The 13,967-nt window shown below is 52.6% G+C and overlaps 1 protein-coding gene across 1 annotated transcript; it reads left to right on the top strand.

Moving 5' to 3' along the window:
• Positions 1-866: 866 nt before the first annotated feature.
• On the top strand, positions 867-4,621 carry LOC144115414 (uncharacterized). The gene is made up of 3 exons (XM_077649807.1): positions 867-1,090; positions 3,018-3,159; positions 4,126-4,621. Exons 1-3 carry the CDS (start codon positions 952-954, stop codon positions 4,478-4,480), a joined length of 636 nt encoding a protein of 211 aa, XP_077505933.1. The 5' UTR covers positions 867-951; the 3' UTR covers positions 4,481-4,621.
• The last annotated feature ends 9,346 nt before the right edge of the window (positions 4,622-13,967 follow it).

Below are 13,967 nucleotides of genomic sequence, written 5' to 3' on the forward strand. Positions count from 1 at the left end.
ACATCATCTTTCCAGACAGATATGACAGCATCTGCCCCTGGTGTGGCGAAATTCCAACAACATATGTAACATGGGGCTGCTCCGATCCCAAGCCCCCGAACTAGACAAACATCACTCCGAGGAACAGTGGGAGTCTGCCCTGCTCAGCTCTGACTTGGCGACGGAGCGAAAGCTGATATCCCAAGCAAGAGCAACTGCGGTGGACATTGGGGTCCTGAAATAAGGACTCCACCCAAAATCTGTATTTTCGCCTCTCTATCCTACCTTTTTGGAATAAATGTTTTCTACTACTACTACTACTTGGTGACTTACAGGACTGATAGTCGAGTGCAACCGAGCGTGCACAGTCAGTTTCCCTTAGCAAGGAGCAATAATAATAAATTGTTTTTTGGAAAGGAAAGGGCGCAGTGTCATCTATCGTAGGACACCTGAACCACGCCGTAAGTGACGGGATAAAGGAGGGAGTGAACGAAGTAAGGAAAAATGAGGTGCAGCAGTGGAGGGCTCCGGAATAATTTCGACCACCTGCGGATCTTTAACGTGCACTGACATCGCACAGCACATGGGCGCCTTAGCTTTTTGCCTCCATAAAAACGCAGCCGCCGCGGTCGGGCTCGAATCCGGGAACTCGACCGGGAACTCTAGTTAAACTCCTATAAACGATAATTTACATGTCCGCAGTACAGAGAAAAAACAAACAAACTTGGATTGGGCCTTCCGCACGACCCGCAGCAACGAACGTCGCAGAGAAAGAAGTCAGCATGGCGGCGCTGCGAGCGCATGCTGGCGGTGCCTGTGCACGTGCGGTTCCCGCGGCAGCTCGTGGTGGCGCTGTGGTGGGCAGAGCGCTCTGTCAGTCACCGCCGGAAAGACGAGGAAGACGCTGGCACGCGGCTCCGAAGCCCGATCCCGACGACGACGATCAGTGCTCCGTTCCATCGGGTCCGCGCAATGGCCTCCTTCAACGAGAAGCTCGTCCAGGAGGTGAAGAAGCACACGCAGCTCTGGGACCAGCACTCCAAGCTGCACAAGGAGGCCGGCTACCGGGAGGCCGCCTGGATGGAAATCGCCGCCGCGCTGGCCGTGACCGGTGAGCCGCTGCATGCTGCGTTCACCGCACACACAGCCGGCCTCGCGCTCCGGTCTCGAACGCGTACGTGTCCGACGAGGTGCACTGCAACCTCGCAGCTGGCTTCGTCGCAGACACTTGGTGTGGACCGCGTCTTATACGGTGTAGCTGGCACCGTACGATGGGGAATCGGCCTCCTTTTACGTATTGCCGTAAGCCTTGAGCTTCCGTAGGCTCCTTTGGCGTGCTGATGGCACAGCTGATGGTGCCTATAGAAGGACGTGTCTTTTGGATGAGCGCGCGTTTCAGCTGTTCGCGTCATTGAGGATGCTGTGCCGGGAACGAGTGTCGTACCGATGATTGCGGGCTCATAGCCAGAGTGTGTTCGCGACTAGCTGCCGCGTAGAATTGCGTGGTCTCTGGTCCGTTGTCGGCAGGCGTCCTAGTTGACGGTGCCTTAGATCCACGAGCTGCTGCATCTGGTCTAAACCTTCTGCTGCCACGTCAGGTCTGTACCTCGAAGACTGCTGGCTCTCTCGAAGCGATATTAGTATTTTGCTGCCGCGTCCAGTACTGTGCCGGAAGCCTTTCCTCTCACGACTGCCCGTCGTCGCAATTAATCAGCCGTCGGTGGCTGGGGTACTAAAAGGCCTAGGCCAGGCACGTATCCGTGGGCGTTGGGGGGGCCCGAGCAACTCCTCAATGTCAAGCAGCTCCACCCCCTCCTTTCCGTTCTTGAGGCAGGGCCCTGTAAGAAGTCCCTTGGGCCCTCCCGAAAAAATTACTGGCTACGTGCCGGGCCTAGGCTACTTACTGTCAGGATAACGTAACGTTCGTTATTTTCTTTAATTTGCGTTTGATTTTCTTACAGCTATAGATATGTGAGGCAGCACCATCTTAAAAGGCACCGATTTCGCCGTCGGCCTCCCAATATGCCATAACCAAATACCCGGTTACGGCGTGAGTGTGCTTAACACCAGAACGCAGGATCGAACCTCGGTGCGGCGGCCGCGTTTCGTTGAATATGGTAGAAATTCCCGAGCCCTCCACTACGGAACCTTTTTTCCTTCATTCTCTTAGTCCCTCCTTTATCCTTTCCCTTACGGCGCGGTTTAGGGGTCCGCCAATATGTGAGAGAGATACTGTATCATTTCCTTTTCTCAAAAAATAATTACCCAATTTTCTCACCCGCCGCAGTGGCTCAGTGGTTAGAACGCTCATCTCCTGATCCGGAGTCCCCGAATTCGGACCCGACCGCGGCGGCTGCGTTTTTATGGAGGCAGAAGGCTAAGACGCCCGTGTGCTGTGCGTTGTCAGTGCACATTAAAGATCCCCAGGTGGTCGAAATTATTCCGGAGCCCTCCAATACGGCACCTCTTTCTTCCAGATACTGCGCCATATACTTTCCCCAAAATCTAAATATTATTATTATCAGTAGCAGTAGTAGTACTATTAATAATTTTCTCACATATCTCGGTGGACACCCGAACGGCGCCCGTAAGCGAAAGAAAATGAAATGAAAAAAAATGGTATCAAGGAAAGGAAAATACGCCTGTGTCACATATCTCGGAGTACCACTTGCCAGCCACAAACGAATCAGTTTTTTATGTTTGACTTTATTAAACAAGCCAGGTATGAAAATTCTAGAGCTTATAACTTTTTTTTGCGATTAGCTTCTTGTTTATGTGAGAAGTGTTAACGGACTACGGTTTTGTCGTGGAGGAATTCTTTGCACCGGTCGTAAATGTGGGCGGAGCTTCACTGCGGAGAAGTTTGATGAGACTATACATACCCCTCACGACGAGGCACTGTCAGTTATACCAAGAGTGACAGGGCGCTGCAAGAGCGGTTTTTGTTTTCACGAAAGCTGTATACTAATTGTGGGGTGCCCCTAACCGCGACAAAGGCATGGTTGTTTTGACCGCAAACCGTGTGTTCCCTGGCGCAGTGGAGGAGTGCCAGACCCGGTGGCGCACCCTCCGGGACACGTACCTCAAGCGCAAGAAGCGCCGGCGCGCCGGCGCCAACGGGCAGTGGAACGTGCTGGAGCGTGATCTCGGCTTCCTCGATGACTTCCTGAGGCCGCGAACGTGAGTGTTGTGTACAGAGCGTGAAAGAAGAAAGGAGGAAATAGGTGCCGTAGTGGAGGGCTCCGGTCGAAATTATTCCAGAGCCCTTCACTACGACACCTCTTTCTTCCTTTCTTCTTTCACTCCCTGTCAGTCTGTTGTTGCCAGTTAGAAAGAAAAGGAAAGTGCACAGGCCTGCTCACTGACTCTAGCCGAGCCACAATCGCTACCTCGTGCAGATAGTAGGGGAGTTGAAAGATGGGATAGGAAGACAGGATAGTAAAGACGCGCTAAAGACAAGGCCGATCCCGGAGGCAGTGCAATACCGGGCCAACCGATGGCGGGAGTGAAGCATCCTTCAAACTCTCCGCCACATTTCCAAAAAGAAGTTCAATTGGACCCGTAACAGATACTCTACTGGGGCCGGACTTTCACTCCCTCCTTTATCCCGTCCCTTACGGCGCGGTTCAGGCGTGCAGCGATATATGAGACAGATACTGATTCATTTCTTTTCTGCCAAAACCAATTATTATCATTATTATTAATACAGGAAGACACCTGCCCGCCTTCGCGTCACAAGCACAACCTCGCGTGACTGCGACGTGGCCCAGCGGCTACTTAAGCGAGCGCCCGGTTTTGCCATGCTTTACAGTCCGCACAAAGCTGCGCGACTCGCATTAGATCGCCGCGATGCTGGGTGGCACGCAACCCACTGCGTACGGCATGTCCATTTCGCGGACCCAAGGGGTCTGTGTCTGGGAAAATTAATAATAATAATTCACGAGGCGTCTCAGCACAGTGCACAGAACCGCCGTAAATGAGCATGAGCTGTGGGCGGCTGGCGGAAGGAAATTAGATTGGCCAACGGCCGAACTCGGAAGTTAGCGGTTACGGGGTAAAAGCCACTATAACACCGCACTCTGTCAGCTCGAGTTTGAGTGTCTCATACACCCTAGCTGCCACGCCTCTTTCCCTTTTCCCTCGCAGGAGACGCTCGACGCTGAACGCGGCGGCCCCGGCCGATGTGGAAGTCAAACAGGAGCAGCCCGGCGAAGACGCCGAAATGCGCGAGGCAGCGGTGGCTGCGGCGGCAGCACCACCTCAGCCCTGGCCTCTGGCCATGCGGCCGGCTGCCGTGATGCCGCATCGCCTGGAGGCGGGGGGTGCGGCGGCGCAGGCGCTCTCCTCGGACCCCGAGGAGCTCTTCTGCCTAAGCCTGGCGGCGCGCCTCATGAGACTTCTGCCCCGCGAACGACACATGGCCAGGATGAAGATGCTGCAGACACTGCACGACTTGGAATCTGGCGAGAACATCGGAGAGTTCGCGCTAGGAGACCCGTAGATGGTGCACGACATTACGGTGGACGAGACAGAAGGCGACTTCAGCGAACAACCCCCTCATCAGCCGGCAGAAACTTGTAGCTTTCTTTTTGTTTTTTTTTACTAGGAATGAAAATACATTGTCTGTTGGGTGGCACGCGCATGCCTCATCACTACAGCATTTGCTTTCAACACATTACAAATCAGAATGGACTGAAGTGAGCTACTTGGTGAGATTCGAGGACTGACAGCTGAGTGCAACCAAGAGTGCACAGTCAGTTGCCCTCAGCGAGGAATAAACAAGCTCGATACTTCGAAAGTAAGCGATTGTAAAGTCTAAGTTAAGCCGAAATTTAGCCAAGTTGGTGAACGTTCATGATTAAAATGCAGCGCAAAGAAAACACGACAGACAGAAATGACGACGCAGACAAGCGCTAGTCTGCGTCAAGCTGTCTTTCGTGTTTATTTGCGCTATATTCTACGTCATGTCGAACTCTAGCTTTCGTCACCGTGCCAAGGTAGCTCATCTCGTAAGTTTTATGGCGCATCACATCTGTTCAGACAAAGATCATGCGCTACTAAAGGTCACTGCATTAATGCACTCAGCATGGTTAGCTGATGAAGGTCAAGCTTGTGGAAACCTTTTCCCCCCTCCATTTCGATGCGGCCCATCTTCATCGTCGGCCGTCGGGACGGGCAGCACCGGCTGGGCCAGGAGGGAAGTCTCCCTCATGGGGGAAAGGAAACGGCGACGGGAGCGCCACCTCGTAGGTTACGCGGAATTCTGCGGGACCGGACACAGTCTCTTCGGGATCCGGCCAGCGTTACGAGCGGTTGGAGCCGCACGCTTTCGTCACCTTCCGCGGCAAGCACACGGGGATCCATTGTGCCTTGCCGCTGGACTTCTGGTTCCAGGCAGCGAAGCGAGTGCATCAAACGCGCGCTCTGGTCGCATTCCCCAGCAAATGCTAGGGAATTGTTTTGCCTCAAGCATGCAGCGCGCACGGGAAAACCCGGCCGCCATTGTCGGCGCATACAAATGTTCGCCGCCGATACTTCCGAAGTCGCGCCCCTGCCCCAGCCGGTAAGTCGGAAGTCCTTCTTACGTTGCCTTCTACTTCCGAGGATGCCTCGTTGATGGTTTGTAGCTAGCTGGCCCGCTCTGAGTATTAATTGCAACTGTAATAAATAGCATATGAGTGTTAACGCGTTGTCGTCCCCTCCTTTTGTTTCCCTCGAGCACGAACCCCTCCGAGGTTAGCGAGCGGGAACGCTGCATCCGCGGAGTGGGAATGCGGGGCGGGGTGGAAGGCTGTTCCCCCAGATATTTCCACAAGCCAACCCGCGTAGTATTGCACGCAGGCGGGTATAGCCATGCATCAAAGGAAGCAACGGGAGAGTGCGACAAAGCAGCGGAAACTGGCTGTTTTGTGCGTACGAAAACAACGGGATAAAAAGATGCTGGCAGACAACGCAGGCGCTGCTACACAACTAAGAGTATGTGTAAGCACGTGCAAGTACAGAAAAAGGGGGAAACAAAAGAAGGATGTTTAAAAAGTCAGCTAGAAGAAGAAGGAAAAGGCAGATCACGGAGCGGGGCACATATTAGAATAGGTACCAGCCAGCATGCGCCTGTATTGGCACCTGAAGCCGAAAATCTAATAATAATTGTTTTTTGGGGAAAGGAAATGGCGCAGTATCTGTCATATACCGTTGGACACCTGAACCACGCCGTATACTGGAAGGCATAAAGGAGGGAGTGATGAGAAGAAAGGAAGAAAGAGGTGCCGTAATGGAGGGCTCCGGAATAAATTCGACCACCTGGGATCTTTAACGTGCAGGGACATCGCAAAGCACACGGGCGCCTTAGCGTTTTTCCTCCATAAAAACGCAGCCGCAGAAAATAATAATTGGTTTTGGGGGAAAGGAAATCGCGCAGTATCTGTCTCATATATCGTTGGACACCTGAACCGCGCCGTAAGGGAAGGGATAAAGAAGGGAGTGAAAGAAGAAAGGAAGAGATGCCGTAGTGGAGGGCTCCGGAATAATTTCGACCGCCTGGGGATCTTTAACGTGCACTGACATCGCACAGTATACGGGCGCCTTAGCGTTTTTCCTCCATAAAAACGCAGCCGCCGCGGTCGGGTTCGAACCCGGGTACTCCGGATCAGTAGTCGAGCGCCCTAACCACTGAGCAACCGCGGCGGGTACAGAAAAATTTAAAGTTCGATTTTTGTGGCGATGGTGGTAGTAAAATTTTATTGGATGCCCTGGGGTGGGTTTTAGAGGAGAGTGGAGGGTTTCACCACTCCCTTGCCTGGGTGGTAGTCCTCATTCCGGGACAACATTGGTGGTAGCGGCTGCCCGCGATCTTTCGACCAAAGCCCTCTTAGACTCTAGGTCCAAGAAGCCGGACAAGGTTGCCTTCCAGACCTGCCTCGTTGGCTGGTTTACTCTCTTTATCTGCGGATTTTTCAGGCAGGCCCATACCATATGATATGCGTCTCCCCACATCTCACAAAATTTACAGTACACCGAAAAAGTTGGGCTATGTGTTTTAGAATCGCACGGCTTAGAAACGACCCCGTTTGCAGCCATCTGCGGTGTCGTTCCTCAGCTCTATCCAGGCCCTGGCGGGCTCTGGGAACGTCTGCCTACTGAGGCGCAGATGTGTTGTAATGCCTGCATATGTGGTAAGCGGATTCGGTACAGGAGTCCCGACAGAGTCTGGGAATGGCGCAGTGTGTCTCACATATCGGCGGACACCTTAACAGCGCCGTAAGGGAACGGATAAAGGAGGAACTGAGAGAAGGAAAGGAAGAGAGTGCTGCCGTAGTGGAGGACATCGGAATAATTTCGACCAGCTGGGGATCTTTAACGTGCGCTGACACCACGATGCAATGTCAGATTTCGAAGGGCGGAAAAATGTCTTACAACAATATTACGAATTTCCATTTTTATCGAAATAACTCGTGGCTGCTCTACACATCATTAAATCTGGCTTTAACTGTGTAATTCCTTCGCAATAAATTTAACTGGCAATCTATATGTCAAAACTGGAGCGTCCACATCCCGCTACGGACGTTACGGTTGTTCGTTTACGCGAGCATTACTGAGCAGCGAGAATGAAACCATCAACCACGGAAGTGCGTGCAGGGACGGACAGACGTTGCAACGACGCGTTCAAAGTACCGCTTCCCAGTACGTCCCCTAAGCCCACTGTCCCCTAGCTGTTGCGGTGGCTTAGTGGTCATCGTGTTCGGTTGCTGCCCCGAAAGACGCGGGTTCGATCCCGGCCGCGGCGGTCGTATTTAGATGGAGGCAAACTTTTCGAGGCCCGTGTACTGTGCATTGTCAGTGCACGTTAAAGGACCCCAGGTGGTCGAAATTTCCGGAGCCCTTCACTACGGCGTCCCTCAAAGCCTGAGTCATTTTGGAACGTTAAACTCACGTAAACGATAAAGTACAGTCGCGGTCAAAAATACGCGGCACACGGCTACGGCGCAAGGAGCGGCTGCGGGGCCGCACCGCGGCGCTGCTACCTGCGTCGGGCGCTCGCAGCCTGAGGGTCCACAGAGTGACGACAAAGCTTCGCCCTCACTCTCCCCTCAGCACGCCACACGGCTCATGAATGTCAAGTGCAGCGTTCAGCCGTTTCGCGGCTGACGGTCAGTACGAAAGAGGGCTCTGCAATGCGTGCTGCGTGTGACTTTCAGCGCCTACTCGAATATCTCGTCTTCGTTATGCACAGATCGGCTACGGCAGGCGTGCGTTCGGCAGTTCGACTAAGTGCGTCTGCCTGCGAAGCGTCCGAGTTCGGTTCGCATTCCATAGTTACTCGCGTCCGTATACGCCGCGCTCCAGTGCCCGGCGCTTGGTCGAGTTAACCCTAATTACTAGCTGGAGCTCGCTGCTTTAAAATCATTAATTTAAAGCTAAAAAAATCAAAGCACGTTCCTGCTGCAACGAAATTACGAGTAACAAACTACCAGAAACAAAACAGGGCTTCACCGAGTTCACAGACCTGGGTACTGACGCAAAAATAGCTTGTTCTGCCCTATTTCTTGAGCACCGTAATGCCCGTGCTCCAAGGCTCACCACGCATGGGCGCGCGGGACATACGAGAGCGAAGCAGTATCGAGGTGGCAACGGCGAACCGCGCGCAATCCCCTTCATTACGCGTCTGGCAAAGCGGAGACGCGCCCCTTCATACTGACAGTCAGCCGCGAAACAGCCGAACGCCGCACTTGACATTTATCAGCCGTGTGGCGTGCTCAGGGGAGAGTGAGGGCGAAGCTTTGTCGTCACAGTGGCTGCGCTCCAATACTCTGGACGCCTAACAAGACGTCTAGTGTGACGTCTAAGAATCCGTCTGCATGCCCATGTATTGGAACTTGTCTACTGCTCACGCCGCCTCGCGGCATAATAATATAACTAAAGCTTATAAACAGCTGTACTATATTTTTTTTTCAAACTGAGCAATAACGATCATTAAAAACGTGTTTTCAACAAGTTTGCACATTTTTTCTGCAATCACTTTGCGCGTAAACCGGACTGGTGGATGCGCCTATCGGTCAGTCTACTTGTAGCAGACGGGACCGCTCTCCGAAGACGACGCTAAAGAGAAATACGATTATTCTTTCATTATTGATGCTAAACTGTACATGCTCCTCGAACGTGCTCGTCCAGACGGTCCTGTAAACAAAAGAAAGAATACGGAAGACTGTAATCAATATGCGCGAAATCCGATACGGCTAATATACACTGCAACAGGAAAACGCATGCCTGCCATTAAACCTGCTGTCTGCCGTGCGTGGCACTCGGAGACGGCGAGAAACCTAAAGACCGCAGCGAGCTTTAATCCTGCAAAGACTAAAATCAATTCGCAACATGCCGGTGTATTTGTTCTGAGAGTGTAGAGATAAAAAAGAATGTACGCGAAAGAGTTGATGCAACTAATACAGCAACAGAACACATTTGTTAACCGTCACGCCAGCCGTCTTAATGCCCGTCGAGGAACCCAACGACAACGACGAGTATTAATCTCTAAAATCAAGGTGCTAACTAAGATCCGGCATCGTCAGATGCCGGATCACGTAAACAGACCACGTAAACAGACCTACAGCGTCCGCTGCTTTAGCAAAGCTCTCAAATGCACGATTTTCTCCTGCATGATTCACTGCTAGGAATCGCACGTCCACGAAGATTAATTAGCCACTAGTTTGCGTACCAAATAACATAATGGAATGACTCACATTTTTCCTTTCCTATACTCCGTGTACAGTCCGACGCCCGCAAGAGCACGACTCGTTCATCAGCGTACATCAGCCATCTTTAGACCGCAAGTTAGCCTGCATCGATGTAGACTTCGGCGAAGCAGTCATATTAAACGGCTTCGTGAGGAGGAAAAACGCTAAGGCGCCCGTGTGCTGTGCGATGTCAGTGCACGTGAAAGATCCCCAGGTGGTCGAAATTATTCCGGAGCCCTCCACTACGGCACCTATTCTTCCTTTCTTCTTTCACTCCCTCCTTTATCCCTTCCCTTACGGCGCGGTTCAGGTGTCCAACGATATATGAGACAGATACTGCGCTATTTCCTTTCCCCAAAAACCAATTATTATTATTATTATTATTATTATTATTATTATTATTATTATTATTATTATTATTATTATTATTATTATGCAACGCGTCCCAAGATGGCGGCTGTCCGGCTAGACGTCTAAGTAGCCATCTACTTGGAGTATAGGAACGCAGCCTCTGTGCAGCCTCGCAGCGAGCGTCGTACGGAGGTTGCAGCGCCGCGGTGCGGCCCCGCAGCCGCTCCTTGCACCGGAGCCGTGGGCCGCGTATTTTTGATCGCGGCTGCACGTGTCCACAGACTCCACACGAAGGCTTGGATTGGACTTTCCGCACGACCGGCAGCAACGAACGCCGCAGAGAAAAGTCAGCATGGCGGCGCTGCAAGCGCACGTGCGGTAGCCCGCGGGAGCTCGTGGTGGCGCTGTGGTGGGCACCGCTGTCTCAGTCCCCACCGCAAAAGACGAGGAAGACGCTGGAACGCGGCTCCGAAGCCCGATCCCGACTACGACGATCAGTGCTCCGTTCCATCGGGTCCGCGCAATGGCCTCCTTCAACGAGAAGCTCGTCCAGGAGGTGAAGAAGCACACGCAGCTCTGGGACCAGCACTCCAAGCTGCACAAGGAGGCCGGCTACCGGGAGGCTGCCTGGATGGACATCGCCGCCGCACTGGCCGTGACGGGTGAGCCGCTGCATGCTGCGTTCACCGCACACACAGCAGGTCTCGCGCTCCGGTCTCGAACGCTTACGTGTCCGCGGAGATGCACTGAGACCTCGCAGCTGGCTTCGTCGCAGGCGCTTGGCCTGGACCCGCGTCTTATACGGAGTCGATATGACCGTACGATTTGGAATCGCCTGCATTTTTTTCGCATTGCCCGGAGCCATGAGCTTCCCTAGCATGCCGTGCTGATGGTACAGCTGATTGTGCCTATAGGAGGCCGTGTCTTTTGGATGATCGTGCGTTTCAGCTGTTCGCGTCATTGAGGATGCTGTGCCGGGAACGAGTGTCGTACCGATGATTGCGGGCTCATAGCCGGAGCGTCTACGCGACAAGCTGCCGCGTGGGATTGCGTGGTCTCTGGCGTCCTTGTTGTAGGTGCCTTAGATCCACGAGCTGCTCCACCTGGTCCAACCCTGCCACTGCCACATCAGGTCTGTTCCTCGAAGGCTCTCTCGTCAGGTCTGTTCTCTCTCGACGCAGTATTAGTTTTTTTCTGCCGCGTCCAGTCGTGTACTTTTCCTCTCATGACTTCACGCCGTCGCACTTAATCGGCCGACGGTGGCTGCGATACTAAAAGAGGCCTAGGCCAGGCACGTATCCATGGGCTTTAGGGGGCCCGAGCAACTGCGCAAAGTTAACCCCCCTCCCTTCAATTCTTTTGGCAGGGCTCTATAAAAAATCCTCTGAGCCCTTCCCGGGGAGGAGAAGGAGGAGGGTAGTCAGTTTCGTTGACGAAAGTAGCAGATGGTTTGCGGTTATAGATCTGTCAAGTCGCCATGAGCCCGTGGTGTTTAGGCGACTTCTAGGGCTCTTGTCACAACCCGGATCTGTGTGTCCGAGTCGGAAATGAGCAATGCGGCCTCCCACTGGTCTGGATTCGAGAGCTGCAAACCTCCAGGAATTGAGTCCCGAGGGCAAGCGCCGAGAATGTGGGATAGAGTGACATGTTGGCCACATAGCTAGCTAACAGGAGCGAGAGCAGACCCCAGGGTATATGCGAGCATATAAATTCGGGGTTATGGAAAGTGTTCGTTTGGAGTTCCCTCCACGCAACATCTTGGGTTTTGGTGGGATATATATGTGCGGGGGATATATATAAAAAATTACTGGCTACGTGCCAGGCGTAGGCTACGTAATGCCAAAGCAACCGTTCAGTTCAGCCCTTCTTTCAGTTGCCTTCGACTTTCTTACAGCTATAGATATGTGAGGTAGCACTCACCTAAAAGGCATCGACTTCACCGTCGGCCTCCCCGATATGCTATAACCAAATACCCTGTTACGGCGTTAGTGTGCTGAACTCCAAGACGCAGGATCGAACCTCGGTGGCGGCGGAAACGTTTCGATGGAGGCTTAATGCTGGGCGATGTCAGCGCACGTTAAGAACCCCGGATGGCTGTAATTATTCCAGAATCAACTACAACACCTCTTTCTATTTCCTTCCTTCACTCCTTTCCGCCGTATAAGGTGTTGCGCCTTTCCTTACAAACGCTTGTTAATTCCCCTACGTATTAACGAGAATGTTAAACCGCATGGCATAGCTAATAGCGGGAGTCTTCACAGTGCGCCAACTCTTTTCATGCAGTCGAAGCCGGATTGGGATTTGACGCTGTCGTGGGTAACGCAATGCAACTGATGCCATCACTTCGTGGCTTCGCGGCACAACTCGGAGCCTGGGATTTTCATTCTTTTGATTGTTTCTGGGGCATTTATTTCGGCATTACTGGGTTACTGATGTTGCGGCAGCTATGTTTCGGTGAAGTCCTAACGTAAAAGAAATCCGTAAACTATGCCATGTGAGTGCAGAAAAAAGAATCCAGGGTGGGCGAATCTTATCTGGACCCCTCCGCTACATGGTGCCTTTATGCGTATTTCCATTTCAGTGGCACTCTCCTCCATATTTAACTCGATCTCTCCTCCATTCCCTCCCCACGGCATGGTTGAGGTCTGTCTGTCTGTCTGTTGTTGCCAGGAAGGAAGAAAAAGAAAATGCACAGGCCTGCTCACTGGCTCAAGCCGAGAAAAAAAAAGGCTACCATGTGCAGATAGAAGGAGAGTTGAAAGATGGGATAGAAAGACAGGATAGTAAAGACGCGCTAAAGACAAGGCCAATCCCGGAGGTAGTGCAATACCGGGCCAGATCCGCCTCGGTAGTCCCTCCCTTATCCCTTCCCTAACGGCGCGGTTCAGGTGTCAAACGATATATGAGACAGATACTGCGCCATTTCCTTTCCCCAAAAAACCAATTATTATTATTATTAATACCGGGCCAACTGGTGGCGGAAGTGAAGCAACCTTCAAACTCTCCGCCACTTTTCCAAAAATAAGTCCAATCAGACCCGTAACAGATACTCTACGGGGTCTGGACATACTCCATGATTGAGGTGTCCACTGCGAATTGAGACAGCTGCAGCCCCTTTCCTTCCCTCAAAACCAATATTTTTTCGGGTGCTGAAGGGAACAGAGGCGGCACATGCCCGTGCTGCAGATAGCGTCCTACCCAACTTCGTTTTCTTTTAGCACGAGGTCGCGACACGCAACTGGAAATGTTTTCGAGCAGAGGAACGAAAACTTTATCCTTGGTGTAGAACCTGAACACCGCCGTGAAGGAAATGATAAAGGGATTGATGAAAAAAATTGTGCGCCTTAAAGGAGAAAGCGGATCCGTATATGGCTGGGGAATAAGTTCGACTCCCTGCGGATCTTTGACTTGCACTGACATCGTGCAGCAAACGGGCGCCGTTCGCGTCTCGCCTTCATGGAAACGCGGCCGCCGTGGCCGGGTTCGAAGCTGAGTGCTCCGGCTTATTAGCCGAGCGCTCTAACTACTGAGCTGCCGTGGCGGGTACCGCGCCGTGAAGGAAACGCAGGAGGAGGGAGTGAAAGAAGGAAGAGAGAAAGATGTGCCCTAGTGGAGGGCCCTCCGGAATAATTTCTACCAAAGGGGGACCTTCAACGTTCACTGACACCCCACAGCACGCGGTCACATTATGCGCCTCGCCTCCATCGAAACGATCTGAACCCCAGAGAGATGCGTCATATTACAGTGTTCCAGATAAATTTGCCCGCCGCGATGGCTGAGTAGTTTGAGCCGGCGCTCGTTTACTGAGCCGCATCACCCGGCTTCCAACACGACCGCAGCGGTCACATTTCGATGGAGGCAAAACGCAAAAGGAGCCCGTGTGCTAGCTCTGCATTGTTAGTGCACGTT

Source organism: Amblyomma americanum, chromosome 1, assembly GCF_052857255.1.
Source record: "Amblyomma americanum isolate KBUSLIRL-KWMA chromosome 1, ASM5285725v1, whole genome shotgun sequence".
In the NCBI taxonomy this organism is placed as follows: domain Eukaryota; kingdom Metazoa; phylum Arthropoda; class Arachnida; order Ixodida; family Ixodidae; genus Amblyomma; species Amblyomma americanum.

Coding starts and splice junctions, on each gene's coding strand:
- LOC144115414 (XM_077649807.1), top strand. CDS start 952: ATGGCCTCCTTCAACGAGAAGCTCGTCCAGGAGGTGAAGAAGCACACG. Junction 1,091..3,017: donor CGCCGCGCTGGCCGTGACCG/GTGAGCCGCTGC, acceptor TCCCTGGCGCAG/TGGAGGAGTGCCAGACCCGG. Junction 3,160..4,125: donor GACTTCCTGAGGCCGCGAAC/GTGAGTGTTGTG, acceptor TTTCCCTCGCAG/GAGACGCTCGACGCTGAACG.